General features: G+C 34.7%; 1 protein-coding gene across 1 annotated transcript; it reads right to left on the minus strand.

Moving 5' to 3' along the window:
- Positions 1–3,293: 3,293 nt before the first annotated feature.
- Positions 3,294–11,585, minus strand: LOC134242145 (protein artichoke-like). The gene is made up of 4 exons (XM_062724177.1): positions 10,587–11,585; positions 5,027–6,849; positions 4,806–4,921; positions 3,294–4,691 (listed from the first exon to the last, which is right to left on the minus strand). The coding sequence occupies exons 1-4, from the start codon at positions 10,897–10,899 to the stop codon at positions 3,941–3,943; spliced, it is 3,003 nt and encodes a 1,000-aa protein (XP_062580161.1). The 5' UTR covers positions 10,900–11,585; the 3' UTR covers positions 3,294–3,940.
- Positions 11,586–12,396: the final 811 nt, after the last annotated feature.

A 12,396-nucleotide genomic window follows, 5' to 3' on the forward strand; every position in this document is an offset into this window, starting at 1 on the left:
ATTGTTAAATGGACTTTAGAGCTTGATATTGTTCGTTATTTCAATATATATCATAAGTAAGGGAAGTCGACGATTGAAAGGTTGAAGTCATCACGTATATTACAAAGCTTGGTTGTTTAATAACTCTTAACATCTTCTTCTAGTACAATATACAAAAATGAAACATATTTGTTAGACTTTTTGGTATCTATTAATATACAAACTCTCTGGGATATAAAGAGTATGAAGACGTATGAATGGAAGTAACTATTTTAAATCAAAAATACATCTTCGATATATCTAAATGTGAGTGTCAAATTGAAGGGCACTACAAGTATTTCTTCTTTTCATGTATCCGTTTTTTGAAATAAATTATTCTTCATAACAATACAAAATAAGGTCTGTTTACAATGGACCACAATTACACCCAAGACCTAATCTTCACGAATTCCGTATAATTATATTTATTAATCAGATACTCAAGCATCTTTTAAATATTAAGAGTACTTGTGTGTACAATCAGAGTGTTTATTACCATTCCATAACAATTTTGCCAATTGCCTGGACTTCATTTTATCGTGGGGAATGGATTTGTATAAAGTTGAAAAATTGTATGTTTTTAAGCTGTTGATTTTTGTAAAATCTTGTGATTGAAATTGTCCAAAAGTTCTTTGGAATTTTTCAGTATCCACATCTTATTAACACCACTTCTTGAATATACTGTTGCACAGTACTCTTGAAGTTTCTCCTTCACTACTGTTAAGATCTTTGAAAGGAGTAAAGAAAGAGGCTTGGTTGAATATTTACTGGAACCCGCTATGTATCTTTGTTTAAAAGTTTTTTATGAAGCTTCAGAATCCAATATAGATATGGGAATTCAAACTCATTTTGATCGTATGGGAAATTAAAAATATTCAAAACTGACATATGATTTTGAAGAATTGCTTCCTTAGAAAAGTAACTTTGAGTATAAGTTAAAATAGAGATGTCTTTTTTACTTCAGGCTTAGTGATTAGGCTTGGTCTCCTATGAGTAAGAGTTAGTTTACGGGGTAAAACGTAGTGGTAGAGAGGTTTCCTGGAAGTTAAAGGGTTGTAATAGTGAAGTTTACCGGTAGACAAAGTCTCTTTTGAATGGGAAAGGCACCCTTAGTGGTTCATCTTACGGGAAGAGAAATAACATTTAAGCAATCTGTTAGCTTTGTTGTTAAGAAGTCTACTGTCAGTGAAAAAACTTAAGTAGTAGAGATGTCTGTTGCATGTAAAGGAATTAACTTACATGCACAAGTAAGTTTGACGGGTTAAGAAGTATCCTGGGAGAAAATGAGGGTTGGCTAAGAGTGCCATAGTTAAGTTATAGAGAGGTCATTTGTACTAGCCTACATGTAGACTTACTTGACTTAAACCAACAATGAACGATTAAACTTCACTTTATAGCGGAAGGTTTGAACTTTAGTTTTGGTGCATTTCTTGAATTGTGCATTTAAATAAATTTTATCAAGTTTATTCACCATGCAACTTTTTAATGGTTGAATATCAAAGTAAATGCATATCCTTAATTTGTACTTAACATATTATGATACATTTATTTGAAGCTGTTAGGGCATAGTAAACATAACAGGTAGCGTTTGCCGGATGCCTTAAATGGAACTGTGATTGGCAAAAGCAATTTAAGCAGTAGACAAATTGACGATAGAGATATATATCGTTGATTACAAGCAGCTAACGAACCAAGTTATAAATATATCAATACCGTTAATTTAAGTATTAAGAATATCAAGTTGAATGGTAAAGATCTAGAATCTTTAGTAAGATATTATAGTTTACTTGTATCGATTTATAAAAATTATAGATACAGTATAGACAACTTTATTGTATAAAAGTGGCTCAAATAGCGAAGTTGTTCGGTGGGAAAAGACATTGGTGTTATATTTTGAATAGCTAAGTAGTATAATAAAGTGGCTGGAAGGTGGTAGACGTGCCCTGGTAACCTGTAAGGACTTGAATGTCCATTGTTGTATGAGAGCTTGTTTAGTGATATATGTAGATTTGTATGTTAATCCAAGTATTTTAGCATATAAGTGAGATAGAACAGAGTGCAAAAAGGTTCGTACTGCATTTAAATAATTAAACAAAAAGTAAAAAATTTCCCGTATATCACCTACATGTTACTGCAGTGAAATATGCTCACATTACTGGACTCTTTTAGGCAACTTTGGAACCTTCCAAATGACAGACAATGTAAGAAACATAGCTGATGTGTTACTTACACCTGAAAATATATCAAAATTTTTTGGTCCACGGGCCTAAAACAGTCTGATATTTAATGGGTTTTTTTAAATGTAGAACTACACTTGTAAAACATTCATATGATAGATAGTGATTTTAACGTATATTTTTTTTCTTATTTAATTTAAAACGGTGTGTTCTGCTTCGAAATCTTACGATTTCACTAACCTTAACGAAGGAATACAATCCAAGGAAACTGTATTCATTTCATTTAACAGATTTAGTGTCAGCAGAGACATGTAAAACCATATATGTCTCTGGTGTCAGATTATAACTGTTTGATCATAATGTTAAACAAGTGTATAAATATTTATGAATCTACCACTTAGATTCTTGTGCAATATTGTATTTTTGTAATATATATCGTTTATGGTAAGATGATTTATTTTTAGAAAACTATAGCGATATGGCAGATTTAATTTGATAAAAAATATGTCAGAAAGGACACATTTATTTGTGATTTTCGGGTTCTTATTTAGTGTTAAATATGTGAGCCAAGATTGTTGCACTTTTTATTCACTGATTTCACTCTAAAAGAAGTATATATCATCAGATATATATCAACTAAATGTGACTGTAATGGATTACTATGTAAATTAAATGGATGATGCCATTCAATTTTTTATTTGATTTTTGTTTTTGTTTGTATATGTGTTTTATGTCTCAAAATTTTCCACTTTTTGAATGACCCATTTACTGCGTATTTTGAACGAATTTTTTTCCTAATGAACTTCTGTGTTTAACAGAATCATTAATAACCTTCAAATGAGCAAATAAATCTAGAAAAATATGAAATGTATATGATTTTAAATACATTACACTGTCCTCAAATAAAACATTTATCAAACAGGTAGGCTGCCTTAAGTATCAGCTACTTTTAAAGTAAGTATTTCTCTGTACTGTATTTTTTTTTTTAATCTATTTAGGTCAAATCCATTTCTTACACTACCTGCCTTTCAAGTGTGCTGAAATAACTAAATGAAGTCTTAAAACAGCTCAACAATTTTTATTAACAAAATATAAAATGTCAAAGATCTGAACATTCTGATACTTGTAAAAAATAAAATAATGACTTGATTTATGATGCTAGGTAACAAATGCAAAATTTAATGAATGAACTCTTAATTAAAAACTATGAATCAAACTGGTATTTACATTTTATAAAAATGCTATGATCTATGCTGATAGCAAATACAACATTCAACTAAAATGATGCCATAAATTAAATAAAATTAATGAACACTAATGAATATTTACAATGCACACCAGTCATTCGATAAAAAGTTTCTAACCATTCTAACTATTGCAGGGATACGTTTATGACAAAATATTTAATGAATATGTCTGACAAAATTCAGTCATATGAAAAAGTTAGACTTCTCAATCTAACAACCATAAAATAATGAACATCAAAATTCAAAATTACTGTAAAACAAAATATAACATAACAACCACCGACATTACAAAACGCCATCTTGCGGCGGAGTAATCACGTGACTGAGACAAGTACAAAAATGGAAGGAACTAAAAATCACATATAAATATTATGTCCAATGCGTATAGGAGGCAAGTGAATAAAAAGTGAATGACCATGACTGAATTGTCGATAAGTTAATGATATGACGGATTTCATTTTTTGCAGTTTGTGGAGGGAATGACTGACGTCACGTGTATTAATGCTCTTCCATGGGTTGGAGTTCCATAATCATATCTTCTATTGATGGTAGCTTTAAGTTTTCACATTTTGCACTTCTTTTGTCCACAGTGCATTTCGAGTCAAATTCTTTTATTACTGTCCCTATCCAGTCGGAAACTGACCAAATAGGCAAAAAAGCATATTCAAACTTATTTGTAGTCTTCATATAAACTCCTAATCCAGCCATTTTTGAATCTCCCGGACGCCCTAGATATAATGGCGACCCATCGATTAGCATGCTTTCGTTTTTCTTTTTCTTTCCTACTTTCACTTTTGAACAGATAAACTTTTCGCTAAAGCATGTGTTTGATAATCGTCCTTTCTTTGGTTTAAGTTTGGCATACCGCCTCTTTGTGGAAAGTCTAGTCGTGAAAGACACTTTCTGTATAATTTTGGAGACAGAGTCATACTGGTTTTGCGTTAAAAAACATGGATAATCAATATTTCCTTTCCTCTTTCCGGTGGAATACCGGATCAGTGCCACGTTATATTGCTGCATTTTCATAGGTACTAATGGATGAGAGAGGATACTGATGATCCTGACTGGTTTCTTCCCACGACCGATCCTTACGCTGAACCTAGTGTTAATCGTGGACTGTGCCTCTGACTCCACAGCTGTCCCGACCGTTAGGATCCAGCCGTTTGCAATAACGATACCGTTAGCTATTGGTTGACGATTGCTGTCAAAGATTGTGGCATGTCGCCTGATGGAAACTTTATTCCCAAGTCTGAAATATCAATGAAATTATGAGCTTTAGACAATATGCGTGTTACAATCTGAGTTAAGTATATACTTCAACCAGAATTTGAGTAGTAAAATATTTTTTTCCTATGTAGTTTACCTTGGTGACATTGATGATTTCTGTTGAAGAGTCATAGCGCTGCACATTAACGACGATTGGTGCTTTTGAGTTCCGGGGTCTGTGCATTCCAAATCTGTGTCCATAAGATGTTTCAGCTACAAAATTAATTAAGAATTCAATTTATTTGCAAAATAAAAATAAAAGTCCTACCTTATAATGAAAAATTAAAGATTTTTAAATAGTAAAGAAAAAATAATAACCTTTCGTCCATGAAGTCTGTCTGGAGTTTTGCAAATGATTTCATCCATTTTATCCACGTGCACGGTGCTTGACAGACCGGGATCCAGAAGCCATCTTAGCTTACAATCACAATCCATTGCGTTTCCTGTCATGTCAAGAAAAGGTGAATGGGCGAAGATCTTTTTTATTGAGGAGGGTACCGTTTTAAGGTTGTTATTAGCGATCGAGAGTTCCTTCAGGCTCAGTTTGACACTTTCAGGGACATCAATCCAAAACAAGTAATTGGAGGAGAGGTCGACGCTGGACAATTGAGGAAGATTCGATATCCACGTGAAATTAAAGTTAAGCAGTTTATTTCCTTTCAAATTAAGGAGGGCCAAGTGACGCAGGGGGCGCAGGGCATTGTCAGAGAGATCATGAATGCTGTTGTAAGCAATGTTTAGATCTTCAAGGTCGACCAGGCCGCTGAAAGCATTTGATGGCACTGATTGGAACTTATTAGTGGACAAATCGAGTTCCTGTAGTCGCACGAGGTTTGAAAATAACCCATTATTGGCATTTTTTAATTTGTTGTTGCTGAGAGTTAGTTTTCTTAAGTTGCCCAAACTAGCGAAAGCCATACTATGCACTCGTCTTAATTTATTATTTCCCATGTCAAGAGATTTTAATTGAGGAAGCCCCTTGAAACATTCCGCTCCTATCTTACGTAGATCGTTGCCTTGGAGATCGAGGACAGAAACCTTAGACGACATTAGGTCTGTGGCGGTTTTAAAAGCTTCACCTTCGATGTCACTAATAAAGTTATGCTCCAAATTAATTTCTCGGAGTTCTTCCATCCCCAAAACCAAGTCCTTTTCAATTTTTCTCAATTTATTATGGGATAGATCAAGTTCATGAATCTGGCGCAGTTGGTGAAATGATCCATATTCTATCGTTTCTATGAGATTTCTTGAAATGTCCAATGTTTTGAGGAACTTAATGTGATAAAATGTATAGTTCCTTACTGTCTGTAGTTTGTTTCCGCCCAGGTACATTTCTTCTAAACTTTCAAGTTGGAAAAATGACATTTTTGGTATGTCTGTAATGTCGTTGGTGGCCAAATCGAGAATTTTCAAGTCTCTTAGACTTTCAAATGCATTGTCCTTGACTTCGCTGATGTGATTTGCAGACAGTAAGAGTTCTTCCAAGTTGAAAAGATTTGTGAATGTACGAGATTCAATCGACTTTATTACGTTACCTCGTAGTGATAAACTTCGTAAGTTGGTTAGGTTCTCAAACCATTTGGCACGAATTTTCCTGAGACGATTTCCGTTCAGTAATAATTCTTTAATTTCAGTGTTGGTTGTAAAGACGTCATCAAATAAATCAGTGATGTTGTTTCTGGAAAGGTCCAAGATTTCCAGCTTCCTCAATGGTGCAAAGAGATTTCTTTGTATATATCTAATCTTATTGCCATTTAAATGCAAAATCTTAAGTTCCTGTAAATCATCGAATACAGTGCTCGGTAGAAATTGGAACATATTGTCAGATAACTGCAACTGTTTCAATAAAGCAAGACCAGTGAAAACAGCAGCCGATAGGTGGCGCACATTATTATTCGGGAAGTTTAGGACTTCTAAAGACCGTAGATGTTGGAAGGTGTATGGGTAGAGGATTCCTACGTTGTTTCCGGACATCGTGAGTTCTTTCATTTCCGTGTTGTCCCGGAAGGAATTGGTTTCTATGTAGCGTATCTGGGTGTCGGATATTAGCGGGACCCTTTGGATGTCGCCGCGAGGCTGGTCCGCCACAGTTTCCGGCATCCCGGAACTACTGTCGCCATAAATTGTTAGCTTCGTTATGTCTGAAATGTAAACAAAAGGAATTATAATTTTTTCATTCAGAAATACAACTCATTTTGCTTTTGTTCTTGTGATGCAACTTTACATGTTAATAAATTTATTGTAAAATAATAAGATTCTTAAATCTTCCGTTAAACATACTTTTCTAATATGATGTCTGGCCATATGCATATCTTATTTAATTATTTTAATGTTGTATTTATGTTTAAGGTCAGGCATTAGTGTTTTCTAGCCATTATTGCTATCAAAAAGATTATAAAAATCATCTAGAAAATGAAAAAGAAGATCTTAAGTCAGTAACTAATGACCCTTGTCAACTATTTGAGGGCGTTTGTGCGCTGGAAGTGCTAGACTCACAAGGTAAAAAGTTATGTAATGCTATAAAGATCTCATTTTGTTTGACTAAATGAAGGTGTTCATTACGTTGAACTGGCTACCGGCGGCTAAAAGGCGCGCGAAAAAATGTTACATAACAGCGGAAGGTCCCAAATGATCGGGATCGGAATTCGAACTAATTCACGCTCAAGAATTAGTCATTTTGCATGATCTGATATCGTAAGGATTCTTTATTTAAATAAAGATTTTGTTCTTCATTTCCAACAGTAGGGAAATTATTGCATTTATGCTGAGTGTTTTTTTCCCCTTTTTAAAATTCTTTTTGGCTTCAGTTTAAATGCAGACAAATATATGATAGTATTGTTATAATTGGTTAAAAAAAATTCTAGACGTTTCTGACAGATTTTTTACTTTACATGTGATACATGTATTCTTTAAGACCAGTGCAAACTTTGGTTTGACAGTTCCAAAGCTGTTCATTCAAACCAGTAACCGGAATGTCAAAGAAAAGATTTGAGGTGATTATACTTCAGGTACTTTTTAGCTGTATTCTCTGACCCATTTTTGGCAAAATGAGCATACAAATAACCTATAACAATGCCCAAAGAGAGTCTAATCCGTGGATTAGGAAGGAGCCGCGCTTTTATCTTATTAATCGTTGAACGCGTTTCGTTGCACATTTCTGATTATTTATTAAGAAATCTAACCCTTTTCGGCTTACGTCTGAGATTGCAATGGTCTGCTTTACAGCGGGTGCGGTTCGCTCGTTTATTCTTTGTTATTGAAAAGGTCGACCTTACTAAATCTGTATACAACATGCCTACATTTATTTTGACTATATAAACAAACTTTTTTCAAATTTGCTTGTAATTAAAAGTGATTATCAATAACTTTTTTTATTTCGCTTACGGAAAACGTTATATACACCTTACCCATTGATAAGTATGGGCACGCAATGATCTGAAGGCAAATTCATTCATAAATTTCAATTTGGTTTTTTTTTCCGCGACGATATTTGTGGACTTATCTTTTGAGGTCTTATTGATTTTTTCTCTCTGACCTATATTGGATTTAAAACCTGTTTAGAAGAATATTGACAGAGACCGCACGATTATAAATTAAGGTTTAAAGAGATTATTCATCTATACCCGAAAACCAAACCCTTGTTGATTCAGATTTTGAGCCCGTCTTTGCTCTCTCTCATACAAACTGTTTTAAAGGTAAGGCTTTACCTGTGCGGAAGACACCTGACATAATTTTTTTTCTCAATGAATGATTTTTTTTACGATATGATATACAACCTTAAGCTCCATAGATGGGTTTAAAGCAGATTTACTGCATTTGCATTTAAAAATTGCCTGCATGAACGGTACCTATTTTAATTTGAAACTTGTCAAGACTACGATTTCTTACCATAACTAAAATGTATGAAATATGAAGAGTTCTTTCTTTATATTACAAACGATAAAATGATATTGGTTAATAAAATAATCTCAAGGGTCTTCGCTTTTTAAAACCAGCTTGACCACTTGCCAAATGTTGACCTTTTTGTCAACTTAGATTATCATTTGTTTGTCTTTCTGCTTGTTCAAGTTGTCTTCATAAATACCAGGGTGACTTGAATGACCAACTCTTCAAAGGTGTTGGGTGATACAGATTCATATCGCTTCTTGACCACGGCAGAATGAGAGATATACAGGTATATACAGAAAATGTTTAACTTCAAATTGAACTCGATCAAACAGGACGAATACAGGACGAATATGTCGTGCAATACACGAATTTTTTTAGGCCACACATCAGACGGGGGGTTAAATAGCCTCATAAAGTGTTAGCCTTCTCCGAGTTTGCGCTCATTCTACCATCTCTAATACAACCGTAGTAAACATCTTTTAAAATTTTCTCGGGTTTCTCCCATTGAGAAAACGATTCCCTCAGATCTTATTTAGAGAACATGATGTAGGTAGGGGTCAACAAAGGACATATATCTTTTCTTTAATGCTGAAATAATTTTGTCTTTACAGTTAATGCGATTTTTTCTCTCCTCTTTTTCTCGGGCTAATCCGTGAAAAGAAATCGACACACAGTCACACAGGTCTGAGGAAACCGGTATTCGTGTTTACTAGTTGCTGTTTTGAACACATAAAGTTTATTTAAATGCTTTAAAGAGATTTTTTTCTATTTAATGATTTGCGATAAAAGATGAACATATGTTGAAAGCGAATTGACTCTTTTAAAGGATTTGGCTGCACAATAGGACCTGTTCCACGGTTTTCAATTAATAGACTTACTTCTCACAACGAACAGGTGGGAAAAATTACCTTAGAATCGAAATGGAATTAAAAACAGCGAGTTGAAATTATATTTCTGTTCAATTATTTGCAACACACCTTTTTCTAAGCTCCTCATTGCAGGTAAGAAAGGATAACACAATCAAACAAATATCGAAATAATTGATAAAGTTTATGTGTTCTGAATAATTGAAACCATACAAAATACACCAGGATTTATTAAGTGAACATTACAATGGGTTCCACAGGTGCAAAATTTGCGAAATTAACTCATTAAAGTCCGTCTAGACAATAAATGGGTATATAACTAGTTTTGATGTTTTAAATCGTCCTCTTCAGGTCCGGAATAATGAACCTGACAACTGAAATCAAATTACATGTGATGGACGTTTAAACTCGTGTCAGTCCAACCCAACCAGACACTCTGATTGCAACCAATACCTATGCAGCAGGGATAGAATTTAGTTTTACATGTTGTAAAGTGACAACAGAAAAATCGTCAGACAAGTTTATAATAATTCGAACATTGGGAGATACAAATTGCGCGACGATCGGATTAGCTTGGTCCCGTATCCCAGATGTGGAGGAATGGGCTTTGTACCCCGTGTTCAATTTTGCAGTTCCGTATCCATTGAAATGTAATTTGTGAAAGAAGAATTCAGAAAGGATTAGCACGCTAAATCGCACCAGAAGAGTTTAATTGATATTCTAATATCAAGATTACATCAAACTGCAAATGCATGTCTCCCGCACTAAACTAATCGCTGTCCTTCCTGAAAACGAAGGCTCGCTCCGCTAACCTACGATTGACATTTAAGCGTTCACGGTTTAATTTATCGTAATAAAAATGTTCTGATTAACATAATCACATCAGTGTGAATTACATATAGGTCAGATGGTAGTAAAAACATTTCTGGTCACAATCGTGTGGTTGCATGGGATTTCCAAATGTCACAAACTATCGAAGTCTCCAAATAGATTATATCACGTAAACGAGACATTGGCACTTTGCAATCGTATAGTACTTGCTATCAAGAAGTACTTAAGAGGTTATTGCCAGCACTAATCTTTACGAATGTAAAATAAATTGATTATAATTATTGTAAATTTACCTGTGGGTATTGGAGTTGGGAGTCGTCTAAGTCCCTGACACACCATAGTTCTTCCTGTGTCGGCGGGGGCATCGCTCATCATTTGTGTTAGCTCCTCAAATCCTTTAGCAGCCCATCTGCTCCCGCCCTCCACGGCGTCAAGAACGTCCCGAGTCCCCCGAAGATTAAGGTCCATACACCTACACTGACTGGGACAGGTGCCCCCTCCATCTAACCCCCGGTTATATCTCCGAGGGTAGGTACTAAAACCATGCACAAAGTTACAGAAAATATCCGATGAAATTAAACAAATTAGAGTCAACAGGTAACCCATTGTCTTTAAAGTCTGTTGTATTGTCTTCCTTTTGCAAAGTTTTAAGCTATGGGTATAACATTGAAAATTGCTTTTTTGCTGTTTCTTCTTTCAAGGCTGCAGTCAAATTGGCCGTCAGACTTTGCTACTCCATGTCATATATATCCACCGTTAAAGCGCATGTTTGACAATAGCCTAGGATTTATAAAACAAAGTTAAACCTACTACGGTTTTCATTCATCAACAACGGTTCACTCGAACGCAAGCGAGCATTTGTTGTATTTCGGAAGTGTCGGCCCTTTTCGTTTCGCGGACTAATTGTAATGCGCCTTGGCTGGAATTAAAAAGACCTATAATGTCAATCAAAATCGTCTACACGCTTGATTGCCCCTGCGTACGCATATACATTGATAAAACCCAGAGCTGATTTTTACCTACATTCAGAAAAATAAATTTAAGACCTGTTCTAATCATTCATGTCGCATCGCTGATAAGAAATCCATAACTCTGTCGAACTCGGTGCGTTCAGACGATAAGAAACTTTTATGACACTAGTTGGTGACAAACATCGTCACTTTCTAGGGTACCGGATAATCTGATGGCGGTAAAACAAGGGGTAAACAGGACCCCTCATTTTCTGCCCATTGTAGTGTATTCACGGTACTTATCGGTCTTGGGGGTACGACTTTAATCGTCCTCATAACGTAATATATGTTTACAAAATCGTAATCAAATTTACCTAACGATTGTCTGCTTTATATATATACTAGCCTAGGTAAATTTATCTTATGGTGTTCTATGGGTCAAGAGCCAACCTCTATTATTTTCGGCTGAATGGCCTTGAAATCGCAGTGTTTACTCTTTGCCGAGAGAAACAGAAAAAAAATCGTATCATTTTAAAACACAAAACACCGATTCCCATACATTTGTATTTATTCAAACACGAGGATGTCAAAAGCTGTGGTTCAATTCTAATTTTTGTGATGAATGATTTTTCTTTTTTGATTTCACTCCTGGTTTTTTCTTTGAAAAATAAACAAATCAATCTTCTGACATCTTAAGCAGGTTTTCGTCCTATATATAAAACATGAAAGAAGGTAAATCTGCACACTACACCTGGAGAAAAGCCACAGCGATTGCAACGATACTCGTATTTTGTAAGCGGATATACTCAGAGGTTAAGACTTTTCTAAATTGTGAAATATTTAGAAAATTATTCCGGGGATTGATTGTGGGTGCAATATTAAGATATAAGGAAGAAAATTGTATCCTGATACACGGATGAATGCAAAAAATCACACCTTACCCCGGGTATCTGTTACTAATTTGACGCCCTTTACCCTTCTATCAAAACTGATTTTCAATTCATAGTGTCGACAATTATATATTTTGCAATAAAGATGCTAAACCACAGGACTCATCCTAGACACTGTTAGAAAAACCCATTTATACCCGGAACAGGCAGAGGAGAGTGATAAATCTGACATTTACTACGAATTTGTCTATTTTTATACCTAA

Source organism: Saccostrea cucullata, unplaced genomic scaffold (genome assembly GCF_032062105.1).
Source record: "Saccostrea cucullata isolate Sc308-1 unplaced genomic scaffold, CSIRO_AGI_Scuc_v1 ctg46, whole genome shotgun sequence".
Taxonomy (NCBI): domain Eukaryota; kingdom Metazoa; phylum Mollusca; class Bivalvia; order Ostreida; family Ostreidae; genus Saccostrea; species Saccostrea cuccullata.

What these genes read in the sequence shown, in the direction of transcription:
- LOC134242145 (XM_062724177.1), bottom strand. Translation starts at nt 10,899, where the DNA reads ATGGGTTACCTGTTGACTCTAATTTGTTTAATTTCATCGGATATTTTC. An exon ending in ACAGACTTCATGGACGAAAG is followed by an intron (nt 4,922 to 5,026) that starts GTTATTATTTTT and finishes TTAATTTTGTAG; the next exon opens with CTGAAACATCTTATGGACAC. An exon ending in AAATCATCAATGTCACCAAG is followed by an intron (nt 4,692 to 4,805) that starts GTAAACTACATA and finishes TTGATATTTCAG; the next exon opens with ACTTGGGAATAAAGTTTCCA.